A 23,544-nucleotide genomic window follows, 5' to 3' on the forward strand; every position below is an offset into this window, starting at 1 on the left:
ATTAAAGCTAAGAAAAGAATCACATTAAGTTAGGCCAAGAATATGAAGAAGGTCTTCAAGTGAAATTTCTTTGTGTTTTGTTTTGTTTACTTGCTATTACTAGGAAGAAAAGCAATATTAAAAATACTTCTCAGCATGGGGGACTTGAGACATTCAAAGGGATTGAAAGAGATCTGATGACGATTGCTAGGTTCTAATCATTCACTTAAGCAATTCCCCTGCTTCTTTACACCTAATTAAGTTTAAGTACACACAAAATATTTCTATTGGCTTTTGAAAAGCCTGGATGGACTGTCTTATATTGCAAGTTGGAATTAAACTAGCCCAAAAACTGTGAAGTAACTGAAAAACAGACAGGCAGGCACTGCTGCTGTGCCTCCTCATTGCAAAACATGAAAACAAAAGAGTCAAAGGTTTGGGTAAACTGAAAACTAAATGATTTGAAACACCATCTGGAAGATTTTGCATCTGTTTAGATTTTTCATGGTGGTTTAGCTGCTGAGAAGACAAGCCAACAGTAAAGGCGCTTTATTTAGACAAATATAGACTTGCTTCTCAAGAAGAGATTAGCTATTTTCTCCTCAAACGACAACAAACGTGTTAATAGATGACTACTGGTCTGCACCATCACTAGGCTTAAAAGGTCCCCTGAAAATTAAAAAATGGAGCTTGTGCTTTTTTTGTTTTTTTTTTTATGATGTATATGTTTTCCTCTGCAGCTAGGGGCACGGGTCACTTGCCGGTTTAAACTAGTGTAAATGCTGGATTTTCTATAACTGGAAGTTTTTAAATCATGATGTGAGGACTTCAGTAACTCATCCAGAGGTTAGAAGTCTATTACAGTGGATAGTGGAGTGGGTGGGTGAGGTTCTGTGGCCTACAATGGACAGGCGGTCAAACTAGATGATCATGATGGTCCCTTCTGTCCTTAAAGCCCCTGAGTCTGTGTTTTAACCATGTTGATGAAATATGATTAGCAGTTAAAACAGAAAAAGGTAGAAGGGGAAGCTCACTGATTTTTGATGGCATATTATCGACATTCTGTGGTGATGAGGACATCAACTTGTAGCAATAAAGTACAGAAAGGGGAAGAGAATTGTAAAGATAACCAGTATGGGTATACAGACCTTGTATTAAAAAAATGTAAGTGGGTTCTATCTTGATGAGCTTTAAAATAACTTTACTCTATCAAGATTTAGATTTTAAAAGACAAACTGTCTGAGCGATAGCCAAGTTCCAAAATGGGAATGTTACTGTAATTGTTTGCAAGAAGAATAAGATCCTTGTCTGTTTTTACATTAGCAGAGGAGAGAGTGGAGATGATAAAATGTATCATAATCTTCCTAGGAAGCCTCACCATTCAGGTCAACAAGCCATCGGAGGGAATGTGGACAGAAACCCTAGGAGTGAACACCATGGGTAGAGAAAAATCATGACATCATACAGGCCACTCCAGCCTTTGACTATTCCTGCACCTGAAGAAGGCCCACTAGTAAGAAGCACTGGGCCAGCAGAACAAAACTGCGGCTCCTTGTTGCTCTGTGTGATCCCTATTTGGTATGGAGGAAAAAAATCTATTTAATGTTATCAAACCAAAGGGAGTTCACTGCTTCAGAGATCTTGCCAAACTGGGACAGAATGATGGATAAACCACAATTTCTACAGTAAGGAAGTTGGTAGCAGTGCTGTATGACTACAGCAAGAAAGAAAAGGAGACCCGCAGAGATCTGAATTGCTTGTGCCTCAATCTAGCCATCAAAAAGGACAAGTCCCAGGGCAATCTCCCACCACATGAGGACAGTTTTGAAGAGCATGTCAAAACAGCATCTTGGCAAACAAAGATTTGGATGTCTTCGCACATAGGTAGACCAGTTATCTGATCAGCATTGCAACATGGATGGAAAAATATGAATGATTAACTACTTCCCATAGTCTTCAAAGGCAGGGTTACCGTATTTTAATTTAAAAAAAGGAGGACACTCCATGGGGGCCCGGCCCCGCCCCGCCCCTTCCCCAAAGTCCCCACCCCAACTCTGCCCCCTCCCCTGAACGCTCCGCCCTCCTGCTCCTCCCCCTCCCCTGCTTCCCGTGAATCAAATGTTCGCGGGAAGCCTGAAACAGGGAGGCAGCAGGTGGGCTGGGGCTGGGGCGCGGCCCAGTCCGGCCCCCCCGGCTGAGCGGCTCCTTCTAGCGGCCGGCCGGCCCAGGCCAAGAGCTCTGGCCCCGGCGTCTCCCACCCGGCTCGGCTCGGGCCCTGGTTCTGGCTGAGCGGCTCCGGCCCGCCCTGGCCTCGGCGGCGCGTGGCCCCAGTGGCCGAGCACCGCTGGCCCCGGCCCCCAGCCGAGCACCGCCGACCCCTCCCTCCCTATTTTCCTGGACATGTCCGGCTTTTTGGGATTTCCTCCCAGACGGGGATTTGAGGCCCCAAAAGCCGGACATGTCCGGGAAAATCCGGACGTATGGTAATCCTATTCAAAGGTCCAACGGCATCTGAGCTTGCACAAGACCTTCTCTGTGCTTGTAGCGGTAGGGTTCACTGCACAATCAACTGCATCTGCAGTCAGAACAATCCTCCCTGCACAGAACTTCCAATACAATGAAGACTGTGGTAACCCACGCACTCAACAGAGATCATGTTGAACAAGATGATAATGATGTTGACTAGAAGTGTCACCAGAGTTATTACATTTCAATACCCTCTGTACAAATTTATTATTAAATTTTCTTTTACCCTTTACATTATCATTGTGATGCTTTGAGGTCATAAAGAAATCCAATTTTATGTCTTGAAATAATACACAGTCATTAAACCAAGTGGCATTTTAACTAGTTGATGGTGTCATTGCTTATCCCCGTTTCTATGACTGACATACCTCACATGACCTCTTCATACCTCATCTTAACATAGACATAATAAGCTTTCAAATAATGCAAAATGTGTTTCTGTAGAGAGGGTATATTTAGTTGACCAAATTGGTGGTGTCTGTTGCTCACCTAAACTAAATAGATAATTGTTAAGTCTGTCATGCAGCTGCCCGCACTCACAGAGGAAAGTTTCTTCCTCACTGGTTGAGATTGAGATGATGAGGGGGCTTTTCCAATGGGTCTATACACCCTGCACCCTGTGTTTTAAAGTACATCAAGATATGGTACACACATTTTTTGTTCTAACTCTAGTCCAGTCCTGATGGTCTCCACATGATGCTCACAATCTCTTCTCCTTTGTTGTTTGTTTCTTGCATCATTAACCAAAGAATTTTACTGGCAAACACTTGTCAAGTTGTAGCTTTCTGGCAGAGGGCATGTATTTTTTATTTTTTTAAGACCATATCACATCATCTTCCCTCTCTTCCAGGTATAGAAGTACTCTTTTATATCAACATCCCCATTATGAGAATCATCCAAACAGGTTTCATTTCTGCCACTCGATCATAATCCCCCTTCACTTAGTTATACAGCAGAGTCTTCTCTCTTATGAGCTGACACTGTAGTGAGGGGGGGGGAAAAATGGACAAGAGTATGCCACAGCTTACACCAACCTTATCAATAAATTGAATATAAAGGTCACTGCGTCCTCCAGTCTAGCTAGTAAGCAATCTATTTCCCACAGCAGCTGCGTCCATTCTACTGTACTGAAACATATGCTTATTTATTCTTTATTATAGTTTTCCAGGGTGGCATTGTGTCAGTGGGTAATTATGACCATAGCCAAGTTTATATTTTAGTGTGTTAGAACATCATTAGAAAAATATTCTAATGGTAAACATAGTCCAAGTTGATGCAATTGCAGGACAATGTCAGAATTGTAGCTAGGCTTCAGTATGTAATTGTAAAGAGATTTAAATAATATGAATTGTGAGTTAAATATGCAGTGGTGAGGGGCGTTTCTTGTGACCTCCGCTGGCAGCGTTTTTGGGTTTTTTTGCTTTTTTTTTTTTAAGTTAGGACAATGAATTGAAGACTGCAATGTAATATGAACTAAACACTACAGTAGATCAATAAAAGCACTTCAAACAGGATTTTAACCTAATAAATAGTTAATTATACAAGGAGCTGCCAGCTTGACAATTTGACTATGCAGGTTATTCAGATTCCAAGAAACACATCCCATCTCTGGAGTGAAGGCAACATTATTTTTCACATTGGGGGAAAAAAATTAACTTTGCTGAGTTATCCAAAACCTTAAGTGTTTAGTCACACTTACTTAGGTAGAAAATGTTACAACAGGGAGGGGCTTAATTACACAGCTTCTCAGTGACTATGATCCAGAGCAGGGGTCGGCAACCTTTCAGAAGTTATGTGCCGAGTCTTCATTTATTCACTCTAGTTTAAGGTTTTGCGTGCCAGTAATACATTTTAATGTTTTTAGAAGGTCTCTTTCTACAAGTCTTTAATATATAACTAAACTATTGTTGTATGTAAAGTAAATAAGGTTTTTAAAATGTTTAAGAAACTTCATTTAAAATTAAATTAAAATGCAGAGCCCCCAAGACCAGTGGTCAGGACCCTGGCAGTGGGAGTGCCACTGAAAATCAGCTTGTGTGCCACCTTCGGCACGCGTGCCATACGTTGCCTACCCCGATCCAGAGGGATATATTTCCTGACTGCCTGAAATTATCCAATCATTTTTCCCTAAAAACAATTATGCTGCGGAGTATATCCATCAACCATATGGCACCAGCAGCTCAAAACTTTTTAATTAATGGGACTAAATTGATTTACCGTTATCATATTGTCTTGTCCAATAGAGAATGGACAGTGGTGATTTTGGATGATTTTTAATGTAAGATACATTTTCAGGATACAAGTGAGAGTGAACAAAACCAAGGCAGACTATATATAGTTAGACTAGTTTGATATACAGTACACACACGCACAAATATATCCACAAAAGGGCATGTTGGCTTCCTCCAGAGCCACTGACATCAACACCAAATCTCTCTCTCAGACTTATCCAAAACCCACTGATGCCAACAGAAAGACTCCCAATGACTTCAAGGGGCACTGGATCAGGTCCCATATAAGTATGTTACATTATGTGCACATGCAACATGAGGCTCCAGACTTACCCCTGCAACTATTAGAATCCCTACAGAAAGTTATTCTACTCTGTCCTCCATTTCACATTTAATGCCTTAAAAACACTTCTTGGTGCAGAAAAGCCAGACTTAGGTAAGGGTTTTATAGGCTTTTTTGGTAAAAGATGTAGGGGAGAAGTGGATTTATTTAAAGTCAGCTAGTAGCAATAGTGTAAATTAAATTAAATTAAATTTTTAAAATTAAAAAGTGTACTAAGCACTAAACACAGAAACATGTCCATGCACTGAATAAACTGGAAAATATAAAGCAGTCTTTTTCCCCCTACTATTTTTAAAAATGAAATCAAAGTTCCTGTAAAACACTCCTTTTCTTACCATCCTACTTATCAGTTAAGTAACCTTTGAATGGGATTTCTTTTACTCACATGTCCTCTTCATGCCACACAATGTGTAAAATTACATTTTTGAAAGAAAAACACACACAGTAAAACTTCAAAAATGAAAATTAGCTTCTGCTGTCCCCTAGTGGCACTGCATTTTGTTTCACAAATGTGATCAAAAGATTTTCTCAAATCAAATGTAGGTTCCATGGACATACATAGCAGACATCAAAAGAAATTAACAGCCAGAGGGGTTAATTCCACAAATGTCTCCACAAATATTTCATACCGTATTTGCTTAGACTGTTTGAACTAAAACCCACAGGAAACACAGGACTCTTCAGATCTTAAGATCCATATATTTCTGAAAGCCTCATGAAAACCCTTTTGTCACATTATAAAGGATATTTCCACAGTATTTTTCATTATTTTAAAAATCAATAAGTGATTTGTCCAGACTTTAAAGGCATATCTACAAAATGCAACTAACCAAAACATCTTCTAAAAACATTAGATACAAAGAAGCACTCCCCATCCACTGAAACAATAAAACTGCTTTCAAGTTAATCAGACTGAAAAAAAGATATACCAATCTCACTATAAAGTAAAAGCATTCTTGTATATCTCCTGATTTTTATTTTTATTTTTGGTTGTGGGAGGTGGTTTTATTTTACTATGGGTCAAAGATTCAGAGAGTTTTTTCTTCTTGACTTAAATATATTTATTTTTCCAACACCAAATAATTTGATTTCAAAAGTAAATAGTATCCTGAAAGCCAGTTTTAATTAAAGCTGACACACAGGCTCCAAATTAGCTGAGATATTTAATTTAGCTTTCATTCCTTGCAATTATGCACTCTCATGGCCCATGAAACTTTCTAATTATCTCTAACCTCATTAATGATTACTATTAAAATGCAGTTTAATTTTTATTAATTTTCTAGAGACAATGTAGGCTTCTCACATATTAAACACCATCCTCTGAATACAGCCGAAGTCTACTACTCAGAGTTGGTTTAAAAAAAAAAAAAAAAAAAAAAAGTGTTTTTACAAATCAGTCTTATTTGAAATTCAAATTGCACAGTGTGTATCTAAAGTAAAAGCAGATTCACAATTTTCTACATTTTTTCCCCAGTTTATTCCCAATATGTATGTTTCTCTAGGCTGTTATTTCTGGCTCAGCAAACGTATCTTTTACAGGAACCACGAGAAAAAATGGTTACCTACCTTCTCATAACTGTTGTTTTTTGAGATGTGTTGTTCATGTCCATTCTAAGTAGGTATGCATGCGCCACATGCACAGTCAGGTTTTTCCCCTAGTGGTACCCATTGGGTCAGCTGTGGAGCCCCCTGGAGTCATGCCTTCATGGCGGTGTATATAGGTAAGGCTACGTTTTTGTCATGGAAGTCATGGAAGTCACGGAATCCTTGACTTCCAGAAAGCTTGGTGACATTCTCTGCTTCAGCCCCAGGGGCTGCAGGACTGGAATTGGCAGCCAGCGGGGCCCTGGCAGGGTTCCAGCGACAGGCGACAGCAGCGACAGGCAACAGGGGGCCCCTTGCAAGGTTCCAGCAACAGGTGATAGACTCCTGAGGGGGTCCTCCTCATGGTTTCATCGATAGGTGACAGCCTCACATGGGGGAGGGGGATGCCTTGGGCGAACAGCTGGGGGTGTCCCATTTTCTCTTTGGGAAATATGGTCACCCTGCAGCTTCCAGCTGCCACAAGCGGAGGGGGAACCCCACAGCTCCTAGCCACCATGGTGGTGGTGGAAACCATGGAGCCGCAGCAGCAAAAGTCACAGACAGGTCACAGCTTCCATGATTTTTTGTTTATTGCCCATGACCTGTCCATGACTTTTACTAAAAGTAACCATGACAAAAACTTAGCTTTATATAAGGTCCCCGCTGACCCACTGCCTCTTCAGTTCCTCTGTGCGGAAACTCCGACAGAGGGGAAGGCGGGTGGATCTTGGAATGGACATGAGCAACACATCTCGAAAAACAACAGTTACGAAAGGTAGGTAACCGTTTTTCTTTTTCGAGTGACTGTTCATGTTGATTCCAAGTAGGTGACTCCCAAGCCTTACCTAGGAGGTGAGGTCGGAGTTCATGGAATTGCTGACTGAAGCACCACTCTGCCAAATGCTGCATGGCCGAGGAGGCCTGTACTCTTGTAGAATTTGCCATTAGTGCAGGGGCAGGTATCTTTGCCAATTCATAACATGCTCAGATACAGGACATGATCCATAATGAAATTCTTTGAGAAGACACCAGAAGGCCCTTCATCCTGTCTGCTACTGCGACGAACAACTGGTTTGACTTACAAAACGGCTTTGTGCACTTGATATAAAAAGCCAATGCTCACCGAACGTCTTTGCTTCCAACTGTTAGCGGGTGGCTTAGGGTAAAAAAGTGGGAGAAAAATGTTCTGATTCGCATGAAAGAGAGAGACAACCTTTGCGAGAAAGGCTGGGCGAGGCCTAAGCTGCACCTTGTCCTTACAAAAAATGGTGTATTGAGGGTCAGAAGTTAGGGCCTTAAGCTCAGACACTTTATTGCAATCAGGAATGACAGATAGAGTAATGAGCAAGTCACTAGGGGCTCGAAAGGGGCCCCCCCATTAGTCTTGAAAGAAACAGATTAAGGTCCCAAGCTGGGATCGGCTGTCTAACTTGCGGGTATAATCTGTCAAGACCTTTAAGAAACCAACCGACCATCAGGTAGGCGAAGACTGATCGGCCAGACACTCCTGGGTGGAATGCCGAAATGGCGGCTAGGCGAACCCTTATTGACGAGACTGACAGGCCCTGCTTCTTTAAGCGTAGCAGGTCGATAAATTGACACCAGCCAGGCCTGGAGAGATCTGAGCCTCAGCCTTGCGTGTTGTACCATGTATGTACAAGTTACCATAAATCCAAGGAACTTCAAGAAATTCCTCGCTGTAGTGGTGCAGTATTGCTTGAAGTCAATATTGCTATGATGTCATGCATTGTCCGAAAACGAGACTCTGGCCTGACCCAAATCCAACACTGCCCCAATGAACTCTATTCTCTAAGTAGGGGATAGAGTTGATTTGTGTACATTCAGGAGAAGACCCAGCTTGTCAAAGGTGGATCTTATCATGCTGACATGTTGCTCCACTTGCGCCTTGGAGCAGCCCCTGACCAACCAGTCGTCAAGGAACGGGAAGACCTGTTCCTGCCTTCTTCTCAGGAAGGCGGCTACGATTGCCATGCACCTGGTAAAAACTCGAGCGGGTGCTGACAAACTAAAGGGGAGGACCATAAACTCATAATGGTTGTGGTTCACTACGAACCTGAGAAAGCGTCTGTGGGCTGGAATTATAGATATGTGGAATTACGCATCCTTTATGTCGAGGGCGGTGTACCAGTCTCCCAGATCCAGGGATGGGATGATGGCAGCCAAAGAGACCATTCGGAACCTCAGCTTCTTCATGAATCCGTTGAGGCCTCGCAGGTTGAGGATGGGTCTGAGACCCCTTTGGCTTTGGGGATTAGGAAATATTGGGAGTAGAATCCCTTGCCCCTTAGCTCCTCAGGAACCTCCTCCACTGCTTCCGTGGCAAGGAGCAACTGAACCTCCTGCATGAGGAGCAGAATTGGAGAGAATATCCCACTTCTACTGTGCTAAGGACCTAGAGATCTTAGATTATCTGGGTCCAAGTACGATAGAAGTGGGACAAACTATTTAGAAAACAGGGTGAAGGATCCGGTGAGTGGATTGGTGCATCGCCCCTGGGCACGCCTTCAAAAGGCTTGCTTAGAGCCTGAGGACTGCCTCGCTGATCCCTGGCCTTGATTGGATGGTGGATGGGCAAGCTTACACCTACCATTCCTGCCCCGCTTCCTGGAGAAGTCCTGCCTAGGCTGGGGAGGGTAGAAACGCAGAGGGGGTTGGAGCTTAAAATGTTTCTGCTGGGTGGCAGGGGTGTGCAGACCCAGCGATTTCAAGTTGCCTGCGAATCCTTTAGGCTATGGAGCTTGGAATCTGTCTGCTCCAAAAACAACCCCATGACTTGCCGTCAAAGGGCAAATCATGAATTGTTTGTTGGATCTCTGGGGGAAGGCCCAACACCTGGAGCCATGAGCTCCTCCTCATGGCAATGGCTGAGGACCTGGTTCACATGGCCAAGTCTGCCATGTCCAGGGAGGCCTGTAAAGCAATCTGTGCCACTGCCTTGCGCTCCTCGACAATGGCTACAGATTCCGCTCTAGAGTCTGACAGGATCAACTCCTTAAATTTCATCATGGAGTCCCATGAATTAAAATTTTATCTGCTGAGGACTGCTTGCTGGTTAACAATACGAAGCTGAAGCCCTCCAGTGGAGTACATCTTCCTGCCGAAGAGGTCCAGCTTCTTTGAGTGTTTAGATTTTGGAGTTGGGCCCGCCTGCCCATTTCTCTCATTCACTGCCGCTACGACCAGCAAACCCAGCTGTGGATGAGTGAATAAGTATTTGTACGCCCTAGAGGGGACAAAATACTTTCTCTCTACCCCCTTAGCTGTAGGGGGAATGGAGGCAGGAGTCTGCCACAAGGTCTTTGTAGTGGCTTGAATAGTTGTAATGAGTGGTAATGCCACCCTGGAGGGCCCCTTGGGGTTAGTATGTCCACCATAGGGTCCTCAGACTCTACCAACTCCTCAGCCTGTAGCCCCATGTTATGAGCCACTCTGTGCAACAGCTCCTGGGGCACTCTATTATCAATGGGCGGGTAGCCCAGAGGATGAAGACCCCACCACCGCCCCATCAATTGAGGATGACGATGTCGCCCAAGACAGTACCAGGCTTCTTGTCCCTCCGGCTTCCTGGAAGCGTCCTGCTCAGTGCCATGCTGCTCGGCGCCAGTAGCAGCTTCAGAGCCAGTGGTGGAGCAGGGACCCGGACAGGGCTCTGCACCGTGGTCTGATGCCTTAAGGTGGGGGACGGTCCTGGGTGGTAAAGGGGCATGTCCTTCTGAGATTATGGACTGGCAGCTCCTGGAGTAAGTGCCCTGAGCCTGGTGGTATGCCCATGGGGTTCAAAAAGGCCACTGCGCAGGCCCCTGCCGTGGCATCATCCCCGCCTCCGGCCTATTGCGATGACGCTCTGACTGCGCTTGGAGTAGTAGGACTCCACATTCAAGTCCAATGACTGGGACCCTGAGCATAGAGACCACCGCGATGCCAAGCAGGATGGTGCCGGAGAACAGTGCCGTGGAGAAGGCGAGCAGTGCTTCACCATTGCGGGCTTGCCTCTGAATGGCGCCATGCCTTGCGGTGCCAGAGGTCTATCTTGCCTGGTGGGGGACTGCGGTGCCAACATGGCAATCAAGTCCCTGGCCATCTCAAATGTGTCCAGGGTGGAAGGGAGCTCCAGCTCCTCCACCTGGCACACTCTAGCAGGAGAGTCCAATGGCACCAGACTTGACGGATCCCTCTGTGGGCCCGAAGTCAACGGTGCTGATTCCTGCGAGACCGGCACTGGGTGCCCCTGCGCAAGACACATACCGCTGGCGCTGTCAGACCCAGCTGCTCTCATCGTGGGTGAGCGCCCTCTATTTGTCTTCTTGTCTGCTTAGGTGGCACCAGTGAGTGCAAGCGGTGCTGTGTGGCCGCTGCGGGCTTCGGTGCTGGGGAGTGACCGTGCTAAGGGTCTCTATACCTAGAGTCCTTCCTCGGTGCCGTAGCTTCTCTAACAGAGACCAGAGCCCTCCGCACGGAGGTGCTTGGTGCTGAGTCCTGCTGGCCCAGAGCCGGCTGGGGACGGAGGGCTGCCTCCATAAGGAAATGTTTGAGCCTGAAGTCCCTTTCTTTCTTTGTTCTCGGGCGGAACCCTTTGCAGATCTTGCAGCAATCTGTTTGATACGCCTCCCCCAGACACTTTAGGCAGGAGTCATGGGGGTAGCCCATTGGCATGGGCTTGCGGCAGGTCCTGCACGGCTTAAACCCTTGGGATGGAGGCATGCCCTGAACTCCAAGAGGGGAGGGAATTGGGGTTGGGGGAACCCCCCACTTCTATCTAACTAACTATTGAAAACTAACACTAACTAATTAACTATTTACAGGTTAACACAGAGGTGGGCAAACTATGGTCCGCGGGCCACATCCAGCCCGCAGGACTATCCTGCCCGGTCCCTGAGCTCCTGGCCTGGGAGGCTAGCCCCCAGCCCCTCCCCTGTTGCTCCCCCTCCTCCGCAGCCTCAGCTCACTGTGCCACCGGCGCAATTCTCTGGGCGGCAGGGCTGCGAGCTCTTGCCAGGCAGTGCAGCTGCAGCGCCGTGGCCTGACTCGGTGCTCTGTGCTGCACGGTGGCCTGGCTGGCAGCCAGCCGGGTGGCACAGCTGCCTGTCCTGGTATTCTGGGCGGCACAGCTGTAGCACCGCCAGCCACCGGTGCTCCAGGCAGAGCGGTAAGGGGGCAGGGAGCAGGGGGGTTTGGATAGAGGGTAGGGGAGTTCGGGGTGGTGGTCAGGGGACAGAGGTATGGATAGAGGTCGGGGGGTCAGAGGGCGGAGAACAGCGGTGTTGAATGGGGGCATGGGTCCCAGGGGGACAGTCAGGAAGGGGGGGGAGGTTGGATGGGGTGGCAGGAAGCAGTCAGGGGCAGGGGTTCCGGGGGCAGTCAGGGAGAACGGGTGGTTGAATGGGGCAGGAGTCCGGAGAGGGGGGGTAGTCAGGAATGAGAGGAGGGATTGGATAGGGCAGCCAGGGGCAGTGGGTCCAGGGGCGGTCAGGGAGGGGTGGATGGGGCAGGAGCCGCCAAGGGATAAGAAGCGGGCGGGGGGCGGAGACCAGGCCATGCCTGGCTCTTTAGGGAGGCACAGCCTCTCCTAATTGGCCCTCCATACAATTTCGGAAACCCGATGTGGCCATCAGGCCAAAAAGTTTGCCCGCCCCTGGGTTAACAGAAAGTCTAATCACTAGGGGAAACGCTTGTGGAGGCAAGAGAGACACACAGCTCCAATGACCATCACTGGCAGTAAGAAGGAATTGAAGACGTGGCGGGTCGGCAGGGACCTATATACACAGCCATGAAGGCGCAGTTCCAGGCGCTCCATGGCTGACCCGACAGGTACCGCTAGGGGAAAAGCCTTCCAACGACTTTGCATGCAACGCACATCTACTTGGAATCGACATGCACTCGAAGAAGAACTTGGCAGACTCACCCACAATGAAAACCTAATGCAGGGCAGTTTTACCATTAATCTGTGAATTAGATTAGGAATCAGCAAGCACCTGTAAACAGGGCTGTAGCCATGGGTGGGCCTGAGTGGGCTGCGGCCCACCCACTTAGCATCCAGGCCCACTGGATGCTGGAGCCCCCGAATCCACAGGCTGGGATTCCCAACACCTGGTCAGTGTCCATCAGCATCCCTTTCCTGTGCACTGCATTCTGCTGCCCGGGTCTCCAGCCCCACCCAACCCCGCCCGCACGAGGCACACCTCCCGCCTGGGAGAGGGTGAGTCATCCCTGTGTGCCCCAGGCAGCCTCATCTTCGGGGGTCTGCTGAGCAGTAAAGGCCGGCTGGAGATAGTAGGGGGAGGCAGGCCCCCTGCTCCCCCCCAGTCAGCGCCCACCCACCCAGTTTTCCTGTCCTAGCTACGCCACTGCTTGTAAAGCTTTTCCTACAGAAGGCAACTGCTCTCTTCAAATCACCACTCTGCCAGCAAAAATATGTGAAGACTGGGTCTTATCCTTCCCTTGAAACCTCAGCAAAGCCTTAAATACAGGCGATGAAAAAATTCATCTGAAAGGAGATCCCAACAAAGGTGTGGTGAAGTAAAGGAGTAGTCAGTCTGTATAGCAGAGAGAACAACCTCTCAACAAAGAAACAGGCCCTCTATCCCCAACATTCAGCCAAGCTCTATTCACACTACCACTATCTGACCACAGAAAAAGTCTCATTTAAAAGAGGCTCTCTGAAAAGGCACCCTTTGTACACTGGAAAGTTCTCTCAGCAGTATTAAAATTAAATCCCATTTCCTTTACCCTTTTTAATAGTCGTGTTAATAACATTTATACTTATATAGCTGTTTTAGTCTCCAGAGTGCTTTAGAAGCATTCCCAATAGCATCTGGGAGTGACATGTCATCCCATCTTACAAGTGGGGAAAAAATCAGGCACACAGAACCTGACACGTTTCAGACAAGTCACTTAATACTGAGAAAACTCTCAAGAGTCCTGCTAGAAGCTGCAGTTACGCAATAATGCTGAATTTACTACATTTTCTTTTCCATGACAATACTGTGATGCCACAAACACAGGATAATGACACCATAGCAGGCTCAAGTTCAAGGAGAGGAAGAACTGGGTTACAGCCATGCATTGGCCTGCTAAACCCAGGGTTGTGAGTTCAATCCTTGAGAAGGCCACTTAGGGATCTGGGGCAAAATCAGTACTTTGTCCTGCTAGTGAAGGCAGGGGGCTGGACTCGATGACCTTTGAGGGTCCCTTCCAGTTCTATGAGATAGGTATATCTCCATATATTATATATTTTATTCCCATGCAGAGACCCAACAACCACCAGAACCAATATGCAAATGCAAGCTTTTGCAGCGCTGAGTTCCAAATTTATGTATACCCAGAGACAACAGTAGCAGCCGCATGTCTAAATGTAAGTAACATTTAATAGGTTTTTAAAGAATGCAAATGGTTCAGTTCATAACCAGCATTTCCAAAAGCAAGTAAAAACCCATCACCCCCTTCTAGAAGGGGGAAAAAGATGCAAACTAGTAAGATAGTCTTTAGGTTTTTCATAATGGGGGAAAAAATATCACGGATGCAGTGATTTTACCATTTGTCCGGGATGTGTCTTTGTATCTGTGATTTTAATAAACATACCTTTCAGTAATGGCTCCTGCCCTGTGGAGCTAGGCCTGGCTCCCCGCTCCCCATCATGATGGAGGGGCTGCTAGGCCAAACCTGAGCATTGCTACAACCCCATGCACCAGGTTACAGCACCCAGGAAGGGAAGCCAGGCAGGACAGGAGCTGCAGCTGCAAGGTGAGTGTGGGGCAGGCTTGTTCTCCATCCCCACCACCACCTCACTCAGGGCCCCTCCTCCTTATTTGTCATGGCATTATTATTTTTTTTAATATCAAAAATCAAACCCATGACTTTAGTAAATTTAGCATGACTGTTCTGTGATTTGATAAAAAAATGCTATGACAAATCTTCAGCACCAGTTATCATCTGAGATTTAATGTCCCCTCTGAAGTCTGTATATTTTTGAAATTTTTATCTACCGAGTTTTCACACAAGTAGGTATTACTCATGTGATTCTTTCAAGAAATTGCTTTAGGGAGCAAATAATAAATTAAAGTTGTTCCTATCCCTAAGAGTATGATTATATTAAATGTTGAAAAATTAAAGATTTTTAGAAACCAACCTACTTAATGACATCAGAATTTTCCAAATAAAAACACGAAACATTGCATCATCCTTTTCAAATGAATATAATGCCATTGGAAGAAACTGGATTACCAGCACTAGAGATTAAAGTCTTATTTATCTATAGAACAGGCACAGCACAAATGAGCTTCCACTCTGCCTGGCACGATCACTTCTAAGGACGAGAGGAGAATTCAGTCTCTTAACTATTTAACTATGCGTATTCGTGTTCATAAAGGTTTTTTTTATATCTACGAAAAATTGATAAAGACAAAAGCACTTCACATAAGCTGCCAAACAGCCTTCAGGTGGTAATGGCTTTTAGTCCCTTCTGACCTGTACCTAGCTGATCAGGTTATTAGTTTTCTTCCTATCATCAACACAAATGCAAATCATAATTAAACACGTACCTGGCTGTTCTTCCCACTCGATGAATGTACGTATTTGCATCCTCTGGGCAATCAAACTGAATGACCCAGTTCACTGCAGGGAAATCTGTGGAGAAAGAGATTCAAGTTTTAACACGTTGCAATATTTTATTTTGCAGTACTATTCCGAGAGAGCCATCATTCAGATCAATTTATAGACACTGCCTGTGAGCAATCTCTCTGAATTGAAAATTAATTGCATGTATCAGCATATCATAAACAGCTATCCCCTTTGTCAAAGTGAACTAAAATTAATGGCATCTTCATTTCCTAAGTAATGACAGTGCACTGAATGGAACGTAATTTCACACCTGACAAGGACAGACAGATGCTCTGTGTCTTACAGATAATAAATGCCCTGGCATTAAATGATTAAGTAAGTGAGTTGACCCACTTTTTATGTAGAATATCAATTTACTACACAATCAGAGCTTGAAATTAGCTGTGGTCAGCTGCTACTACCATATCTATCCAGGTATTAAAACATCATTATCTATTTCAATGACAGCAAGGAGGAGGTTGCTAGGTAAGACTGAACAGTCCATGTTGAAAGGCAGTCATAATTAAAAGGAAGAAAATTTCAAACTTAATGGGCATTCCAGGTAACAGCAGCAACACTCTGTTGCACTGTGTAGAATCAATATTTACTATTTGATTATGACTATGGTCACAGGATATGCACCAATTATCCACACAACTGTTTCTAAACAGATGCAGCCAAATATATTCCTTAGCAGTGAGAACCAAACAGTATGGAAGGTAGAGATGCAGTCCTATATGCTCTGTCTCCTCCTAATTTAGAGTATTTCCCTCTTCTAATCTGTTGGAGACAAGATGATATTTTGGGCCAGTGAATTTTGCTGCTGAATGTTTGAACCCAACTTCCAATGCCAGACAAGTGCAAGTGAGTCCTTGAAAGCACTCTGAACAATTATATCTAATCACTTTTAAGTTATTAAGTATGAAAAAAATATACTGTAAGATACAAAATCGCCATGAGAAAACATAAGGGAAGAGCTAATACACTTTCCTTCTAACAAAAAAAACAGTCAAAGGAAAGCAAGACGTACACAGAACTACTTCCATCAATAGGAATTTTCTTGTTCTTGCCTCAGCTATTGTTTTACTTCTTTAGAAGCAACAAAGGAAAGTTGATTTTTTCCCACGTTGACACATTTCAATTCAGAGGCAGGCATTACAAAAATCCCTCCAACTTCCTCTCATCAGCTAGTAGTTGGCTGCTCACTTTATCTACTTTTTAGACTAACCCATGGGACGCAAGAGGCATCCGAGTATTTAAAGCCTTTGAAAGCTTCCTTCTGCCATTCAGGACATCCCATTCTTGTTATCTATTTCGTAAACACAAGTTACTGAGTTCTGGAACAGCTGGACAGTCTATGGATTAGAGAGCCACACAGCTTCTATTCAACACATAACTAATTAACAGCATTACAAGATTGCTTGAAACAGACGTTTTACAAAGACAAATAGGAATAAACTAAGTACAGATTACTAAAGTGAGGCCCCGTTAAAGAGAAAGATTGCACTGAGGAGAAAGTATTTTAATTATTTTGCTTTTTGGATATAATGATTAGCTTTTAGATGAGGAGGCAACAAACTAAATGTAAACTTATTGTATTTTAAAAATGCTTCTTAAAGCCTGGTTTCTTATATGATGCACTGCTAAGGTATGAACAGGCTTGAAACACCACTCTATGGATACACTATTGCACTGAAGGTTACCTACCCAGCCCTCGAGCTGCAACATCTGTAGCAAAAAGCACTGCTGATTTCTTGCGAACAAAGTCATTGTAGACCTCCATTCTTTTCATCTGTTGCTGTTTGCCATGGAGAGCCAGTATAGGTATGCCAGGGCGGAGCCTACAGAACACTCTGAACAAATACTGAACCTGTTGGTCAACAAGTCAAAGAAGTGAACATGATATTTCACTGTGATGGTGGTAGTTATCTACTAAGAAGTAAATATATTCTTAGCATTTAAAGCAAAATAGCTTTCCTCCACCCCAGAGATCGGATGAGACCTGATTGCGAGTGGAGAGAGGTTATCACCCCTTCCCCCAAATACTGAGACAGGAAGCGAATTGTGTAAGATGTTGCCATACTCCGCAGAGCAGGAAGCAACACCTAGGGAGAGCATGCCAGGTCCTGCAGAGAGCTGGGGGGTGAGCAGGAGAGATATGGTGTTGCACCTTGGCGAGTCAGAAGCGTATGGACTAAACTAGATCTCACCAGTAGTGCCGCTCTCTCAGGCACTTCAGTGCACATGAACAGATACCAAGATTGCAATCAGGATAATCCACCGCAGCCTAGTTTTAATATTTCTACCTAGTGCACTTTCTTTCACCAAGACATTTGTTGCCTGTTTATTATGGTGCACACCAATGTGTGATTTTTTTTTTCAAGTGCCAAGAATTTTTTTTTTAAAACTAGTAGTTAAGGAAACTACATACATTCCCTTACTCAATAATAGAAACAGTATTTCTATACAAAAATTAATCTATATCTTCTCTCCACACTGAAGTCAGCAATATGGCAACATGAATATTCAAACCTTCCTGTATCAGTGAGATAGCAGAAATGGATTTTTACAACCCATTTAGAAGACTTGAAAAACAAATACATCCATAAAGCCTTTCAAATAAGGTAATCTATAAGGCTACTATTTAAGCAGTCAGAAATTATTAAATATCTATGGCATCATGGTACAAACACTTAAACACCAGTACTTCAATGGACTGCTCGCGGGAGTAAAATTACTTTCAGAAGTAAGTGTTTGCAGGATCAAGTCAGATGACCATAAAGAAAGTTTTTCCATACTCTCAACTGCCCTCTCTTCCTTGATACCACACAATTATTTGTATCTCCAGCTTTTAAAAAGTAACCTCTTTACACACTATGCAAATAAAGTACAAAATGCCCCACACCAGTTAAAAATACAACCAGCTCTTACTGATAACTTTCACCATCTATTTTTTTAAAACACATGTTAATTTTTACACTCTCATTTTACCATTTAAGTCTCTCTTGCAGATTTCAAAGTCATTAGTTTGCCTCCCTCCCTCATACTTGATTATATCCAAAAAGAGAATCTATTAGAAGAGATAAATATGAGATGTACCTCTTTACAACTTGCATAAAACACAATGCTCTTCTTATTCAGGTGACTTCTCAGGAAGGAATACAACATGTTTATTTTTTGCTGCAGCCCACAAACAATATAATTCTGGTCCAAAGTTGCTGGGGTACTGAAAAACAAAGGTCAAGTTAGACACTTCTCATATCATTTACATAAGAAAACCTGAAGAGCCACACCCAGAGTACCTACAGACCTACCACTTGGTTTTCATCAGCCCGAAGTTAAATGTAAAAAGTTTCATTGCTTCCATATTAATTATGCTGAGAATTTCTTCCCTATTTTCAGAAGCATACCTGGAAGCGCCAATGAAAGGCTCATGCTTTTTGAAGACTTATGATTTTCTTACTAATAGTGTCACAATTTTTAAGTGACTTTTTAGATCCAGTTGCCTATTAAGACAAAAAATGCCTGTGTCTAAATAGTGACATTCAAACAGTCTTGACCTAAAATGCAAACCTTTCTTTTTAGTCCTATTAAAGTATCATTTGTGCTTAAGGCAATGTCAAAGCAGAGTCTAAATGTACAAGAAAATACATTTTTAACTGACTGCACTAGTTACCTGACATGCAGAGTCTCTCTGTAAAAGTCTAAATTGTCATCTTAAATTACTTTCAAGTTCTTTAACAACAAAAGAGAATAGCCCATGAAAGATCAGTTCTTAACATACTTTAAAATGCTGCCTTGATGCGCTCTACCTCCCACCCCAGATTGACCAGACTGAAATTAAATGTAACTTGAAGGTGCCATTTGTGAGGATGAAACTGCAATGCTCTGCTCTGATTTTTATTCAGCTAGTAGTGCTCTAAGTTATGCTACAGTAGTTGCCATTTTGTAAATCTCTTGCAGGAAATTGTTTTTCTCTAGCTGATGAAATACCGTGTGCCAAGATCATAATTCTAAAACAAAACAAATACTTTCTATTTCTTTTTTTGCTTCATCTTGTCTAATTGCAGCTACTGAAATATTTCAAAAGCTCTCATGAGGCAGCATTATAATAAAGATATTCCCTTCTCAACAGGGAAATGCAACTGAGTGTACTAATAGCTACACTAGCCCTCAAGCTAAGGTAGCTATATATTTAGTTAGGTGTTTTTATCCTTTTCCACCAAGCAAAAAAGGGATTAACAATGTAAATTGTGTTTCTAATGTTTCCTATTATTCAGGATCCAATATTTTAAGTAATACTATCACAAGTGTATGTGAAACAATGGATTGAGAAGTTGGTTAGAGTATTGGAGTAGTGGACTCAGTCAGAACTTGGGTTCTGTTCTCCACTCTGCCAATGTGTTATCTTAGGAAAGACATTACTTCAATGTGCTTTGTTTTCCCCTCCATCTGTATGTTAAGTAGGCAAGTATTTTTATATCACACAGGGGAGCAGATAGATTTAATCATTCAAGCTGGTCAGAAATTTTTTGTTGGAAGACTTACCCATGAAAATGCCATTTCAACTAACCCAGATTTTTTTTTCAAAACACTATTAATTTTGCTGTGAAAAGTTTTTCTTGGAAATTTTCAAAATTTCATTTCAGAACAAAGCTTTAGTTTCCAAATTAATTTGAAAGGTTATTTCATTTGTATTTTTACATTATTTCATGATGGCAGTGGTAATACTGCCTATGTCATATGTCAAGTCTCATCATAGGATGCACTACTGCTATTATAGACAGGTCATTATGACAAAACAGTCAAAAGTATATTCATTTCTTTTTTATTTCTTTTTTTAAAACATTAAGGGCAGCTGCTACATAGAGATTGAAACATTTTATCTTATTTTCTAAATAAAAGTGTCTCCCATTTTTTGTTCTAACAGAACAGTTTGGCACTGACATTATCAACACAAAAATAAGCAACACTCAGCGTACTAATTCTAAGAGTAGCAGTTTTCAATAACTTTGTTTTAGTTTGGAATCATTTTTCTAGGATATTGAAAAATAGCTGGTCCTCTAATTTGTATAGCGAGTGCTTATCTTATTGTCTAGATCCAGATGTCAAACTGTTTCATAACAACACAGACGAGAGACTAATCTAGAAAACAAGATGTTCCAATCTGTACTGAGTACCAGCCACCCTTAATGTTTTTGCAAACATAAAACAAAAATATAAAAATGAAAAAATAAAAATGAAGATTTTGATTTTTTTTAAATCTATTTTAGAATTCTGGAATTTCATAATTTCCCATGAAACAGGAATTCTGAATTTCTAACACTCCATTAAACATTCATGTTTGTAAAGTCATTTGAAATCCTCAGAGAAAAGAGCCTACAGAAGTGCAAGGTTTTATTGTATTAAATACTATTATCTCCACTTGGGTTTGCTCAGCTTCCCCCCACCCTCCCGAATATAAATGCCATTGAAGACAACATGAACCCTTTTGCATCTAGTTATATCTAAAAAGTCAGATCAAGCTAAGGCACCTTAGTGAAAATTATAAGTGAACCATGACTGGCAACGCAATACACTTCAGCTGCTGGCTTTCAAAATAAAACATCAAGAACCAGTGTTTGAGTGGAGCAGGAGGGGTTTAACATGGAAATATAACATCCCACTTCCCAGAGGTGCTGGGAAAGAAGTTGAGAAAAGTGCAGCTATCATCACTTTCTTTCTCCAGTACAAGCACCAAGACAAACCACCACTACTTACCTGAATTTTGCTTTTTCGTGAACCCAAACATATTCTGGATCTTTTAAACTCAGTCGTGCAAGATCCTTCACTGATTTGGTTTGTGTCGCTGAAAAAAGCAATGTCTGGCGTTTCTTAGGAAGATTTTCTATAATCGCATTCATAGTATCAGCGAAGCCCATGTCCAAGATTCTATCAGCTTCATCAAGAACTAGAACGAGGAAACAGGTTTAGAAGAACTGGATTTTTTAATTCTTTTCCATTCTAACCTTGAGATTAAAAACAAAAATCTCAATTTGAAGTCTCTGTACTTGCAAAACTATGTTAACAGTAACAAAAAACACTTAGACCAAGAATTACATAAACTAGATCTTTCACTGATTTTTCTTTACATTACTTCATTCAATGTAGAAATGCTACTATAAAAGTCCTCAACTTCTCCCATAATCCATGAACCACAGCTCTCAATTTCATATGCAGAAGATCAGGGTTTCAAGCAATTAATCCACCAGTTTACATGTGCATTGCTTCTCAACAAAGGAGGGCCCGATACAGAAATAAAGAAAGCTGGACATAAGGTGAAACTGAGGTTGAGTAGTCAGGGAAATCAATTCATCCCTGCGTCAAGCTGCAATAAACACATACAGAGTTGAGGGTCCAAAGGCTAAGGCAAGGGTCAATGCTAATTGCAGTTCTGTGATGGTCAGTCTCTTACTTGTCCACTATGAATTGTATTTACTATAGTGAGCTTAATATTGGGTATTTTGTGAGTTATGTTACAGGTCAAGTAACTGACTGCAGAAAGAATACGAGTACCAGTGGCACTGTAGAGACTAACAAATGTATTTGAGCATAAGCTTTCGTGGGCTACAGCCCACTTCACTGGATGCATGTAGTGGAAAATACAGTAGGAAGATTACACACACACACACAGAACATGAAACAATGGGTGTTACCATACACACTATAAGGAGAGTGATCAGTTAAGGTGAGCTTTATCAGCCAAAGAGAAAAAGAACTGTTTGTAGTGCTAATGAAAATGGCCCATTTCCAGCAATTGACAAGGAGATGGGGGTGGGGGGGGAGAGAGAGAAGAAACACACACACACACACACAGAGCTCTCTCTGCTAGCAGGGTAATGAATTCTCCCCTGCCAGTGCTGCAGATCACATGTTAAACTTTAGAAGCAGGCAAACCTTCTAGCAAACTGAAATCAGGTGAATTCAGGTAAACGCTAAAGTAGAAAAAGAAACAAAAGGCCAACAAAAAAAATATGAGAGAAGTTAATCTAGGTTGAATCTTGAAAAATAAGGTTTCTGGAGACTGACTAAAAGAGCATACCCAACTTAAACTGAATTGGGTGGGCCATTAGTCATCACTTCAGGTGACCAGGATAGCTATACCCAGAAAAGAAAGGAAGAAGGGGCAGACATGTTTCTGGGATGGGTCAAAGATAGAAGTACAGGTCCAAAAACTACATCAAGAACAAAACGGTGCTGTAGGGGAGCTGGCTGAGGCCAATGTTGACCAAGAAAGACAGCTTAATGGGACTGGAAGACAACTGTCACTAATTATAGTAGGGCCCAGATTTTCCTGGATGTGAGATCTGACCGATTTCTTCAGCAAATAGTCACAATAATGAACAAACAACAGGTGATGTCATTTTAGATTTGGTATTGGCTAGTAGTGAGGACCTCATAGAAGAGCTGATTGTAGGGGACAACCTTGGTTCGAGTGATCATAAGCTAATTCAGTATAAAACTAAACTGAAGGATAAACAAAAACAGATCTGCAGCTAGGGTCCTTAATTTTTTTAAGTTTTCCCTTTTCAAATCAAGAGAATTAGTTAGGGAAGTGGACTGGACTGAAGAACTCAAGAATCTGAACATGGAGGAGACTTGGAATTACTGCAAGTCAAAGTTGCAGAAACTATCTGAAGCCTGCATCCCTAGCAAGGGGAAAAAAGGGGAAGAGTTTCAGACCAAACATCTCAAAGATTAAGAGAAAGCAGAAAGCCTACAAGGAATGGAAGATGGGATGGATCATCAAGGAAAGCTACCTCATGGAGGTCAGAAAGTGCAGGGATAAAGTGAGAACTGCTAAAAGCCAAGCAGAGTTGGATCTTGCAAAGGGAATTAAAACCAATAGTAAAAGGTTCTATAGCAAGAAAAAGAAAACAAGGAAAGAAGAAGTGGGACAGCTAAGCACTGAGGATGGGGTGGAAATTAAAAATAATCTAGGCATGGCCCAACACCTAAACAAATCATTAGCCTTATTAAAAACTGAGGCAAAGTAAGAGTCATGGGGTAGTGGCAGGATGGCTAATTGCAACAAGGATATGGAGGTAGAAATTACAACATCCGAGGTGGAAGCCAAACTCAGACAGCTTAATGAGACTAAATTGGGGGGCCCAAATAATCTCCATCTGAGCATATTAAATGAACTGGCACATGAAACTGTAAACCCAATAGCAAGGATTTTTAATGAATCTGAAAACTGGTGAGTTATACCCTATGACTGCAGAA

The 23,544-nt window shown here is 42.9% G+C and overlaps 1 protein-coding gene across 1 annotated transcript in view; it reads right to left on the reverse strand.

Moving 5' to 3' along the window:
• The window catches only part of DDX10 (DEAD-box helicase 10), a 308,585-nt gene that overhangs the window by 271,185 nt on the left and 13,856 nt on the right, over positions 1–23,544 (reverse strand). Inside the window, exons 6-9 of the mRNA XM_034758827.1 lie at positions 21,040–21,229; positions 18,379–18,505; positions 16,987–17,149; positions 15,222–15,306 (exon numbers count right to left, since the gene is read on the reverse strand). Coding sequence (XP_034614718.1) covers positions 15,222–15,306; positions 16,987–17,149; positions 18,379–18,505; positions 21,040–21,229 — 565 coding nt within the window. The remainder of the gene's footprint in view (positions 1–15,221; positions 15,307–16,986; positions 17,150–18,378; positions 18,506–21,039; positions 21,230–23,544) is intronic.

The sequence above is a fragment of the Trachemys scripta genome, chromosome 1, assembly GCF_013100865.1.
Source record: "Trachemys scripta elegans isolate TJP31775 chromosome 1, CAS_Tse_1.0, whole genome shotgun sequence".
Lineage (NCBI taxonomy): Eukaryota > Metazoa > Chordata > Testudines > Emydidae > Trachemys > Trachemys scripta.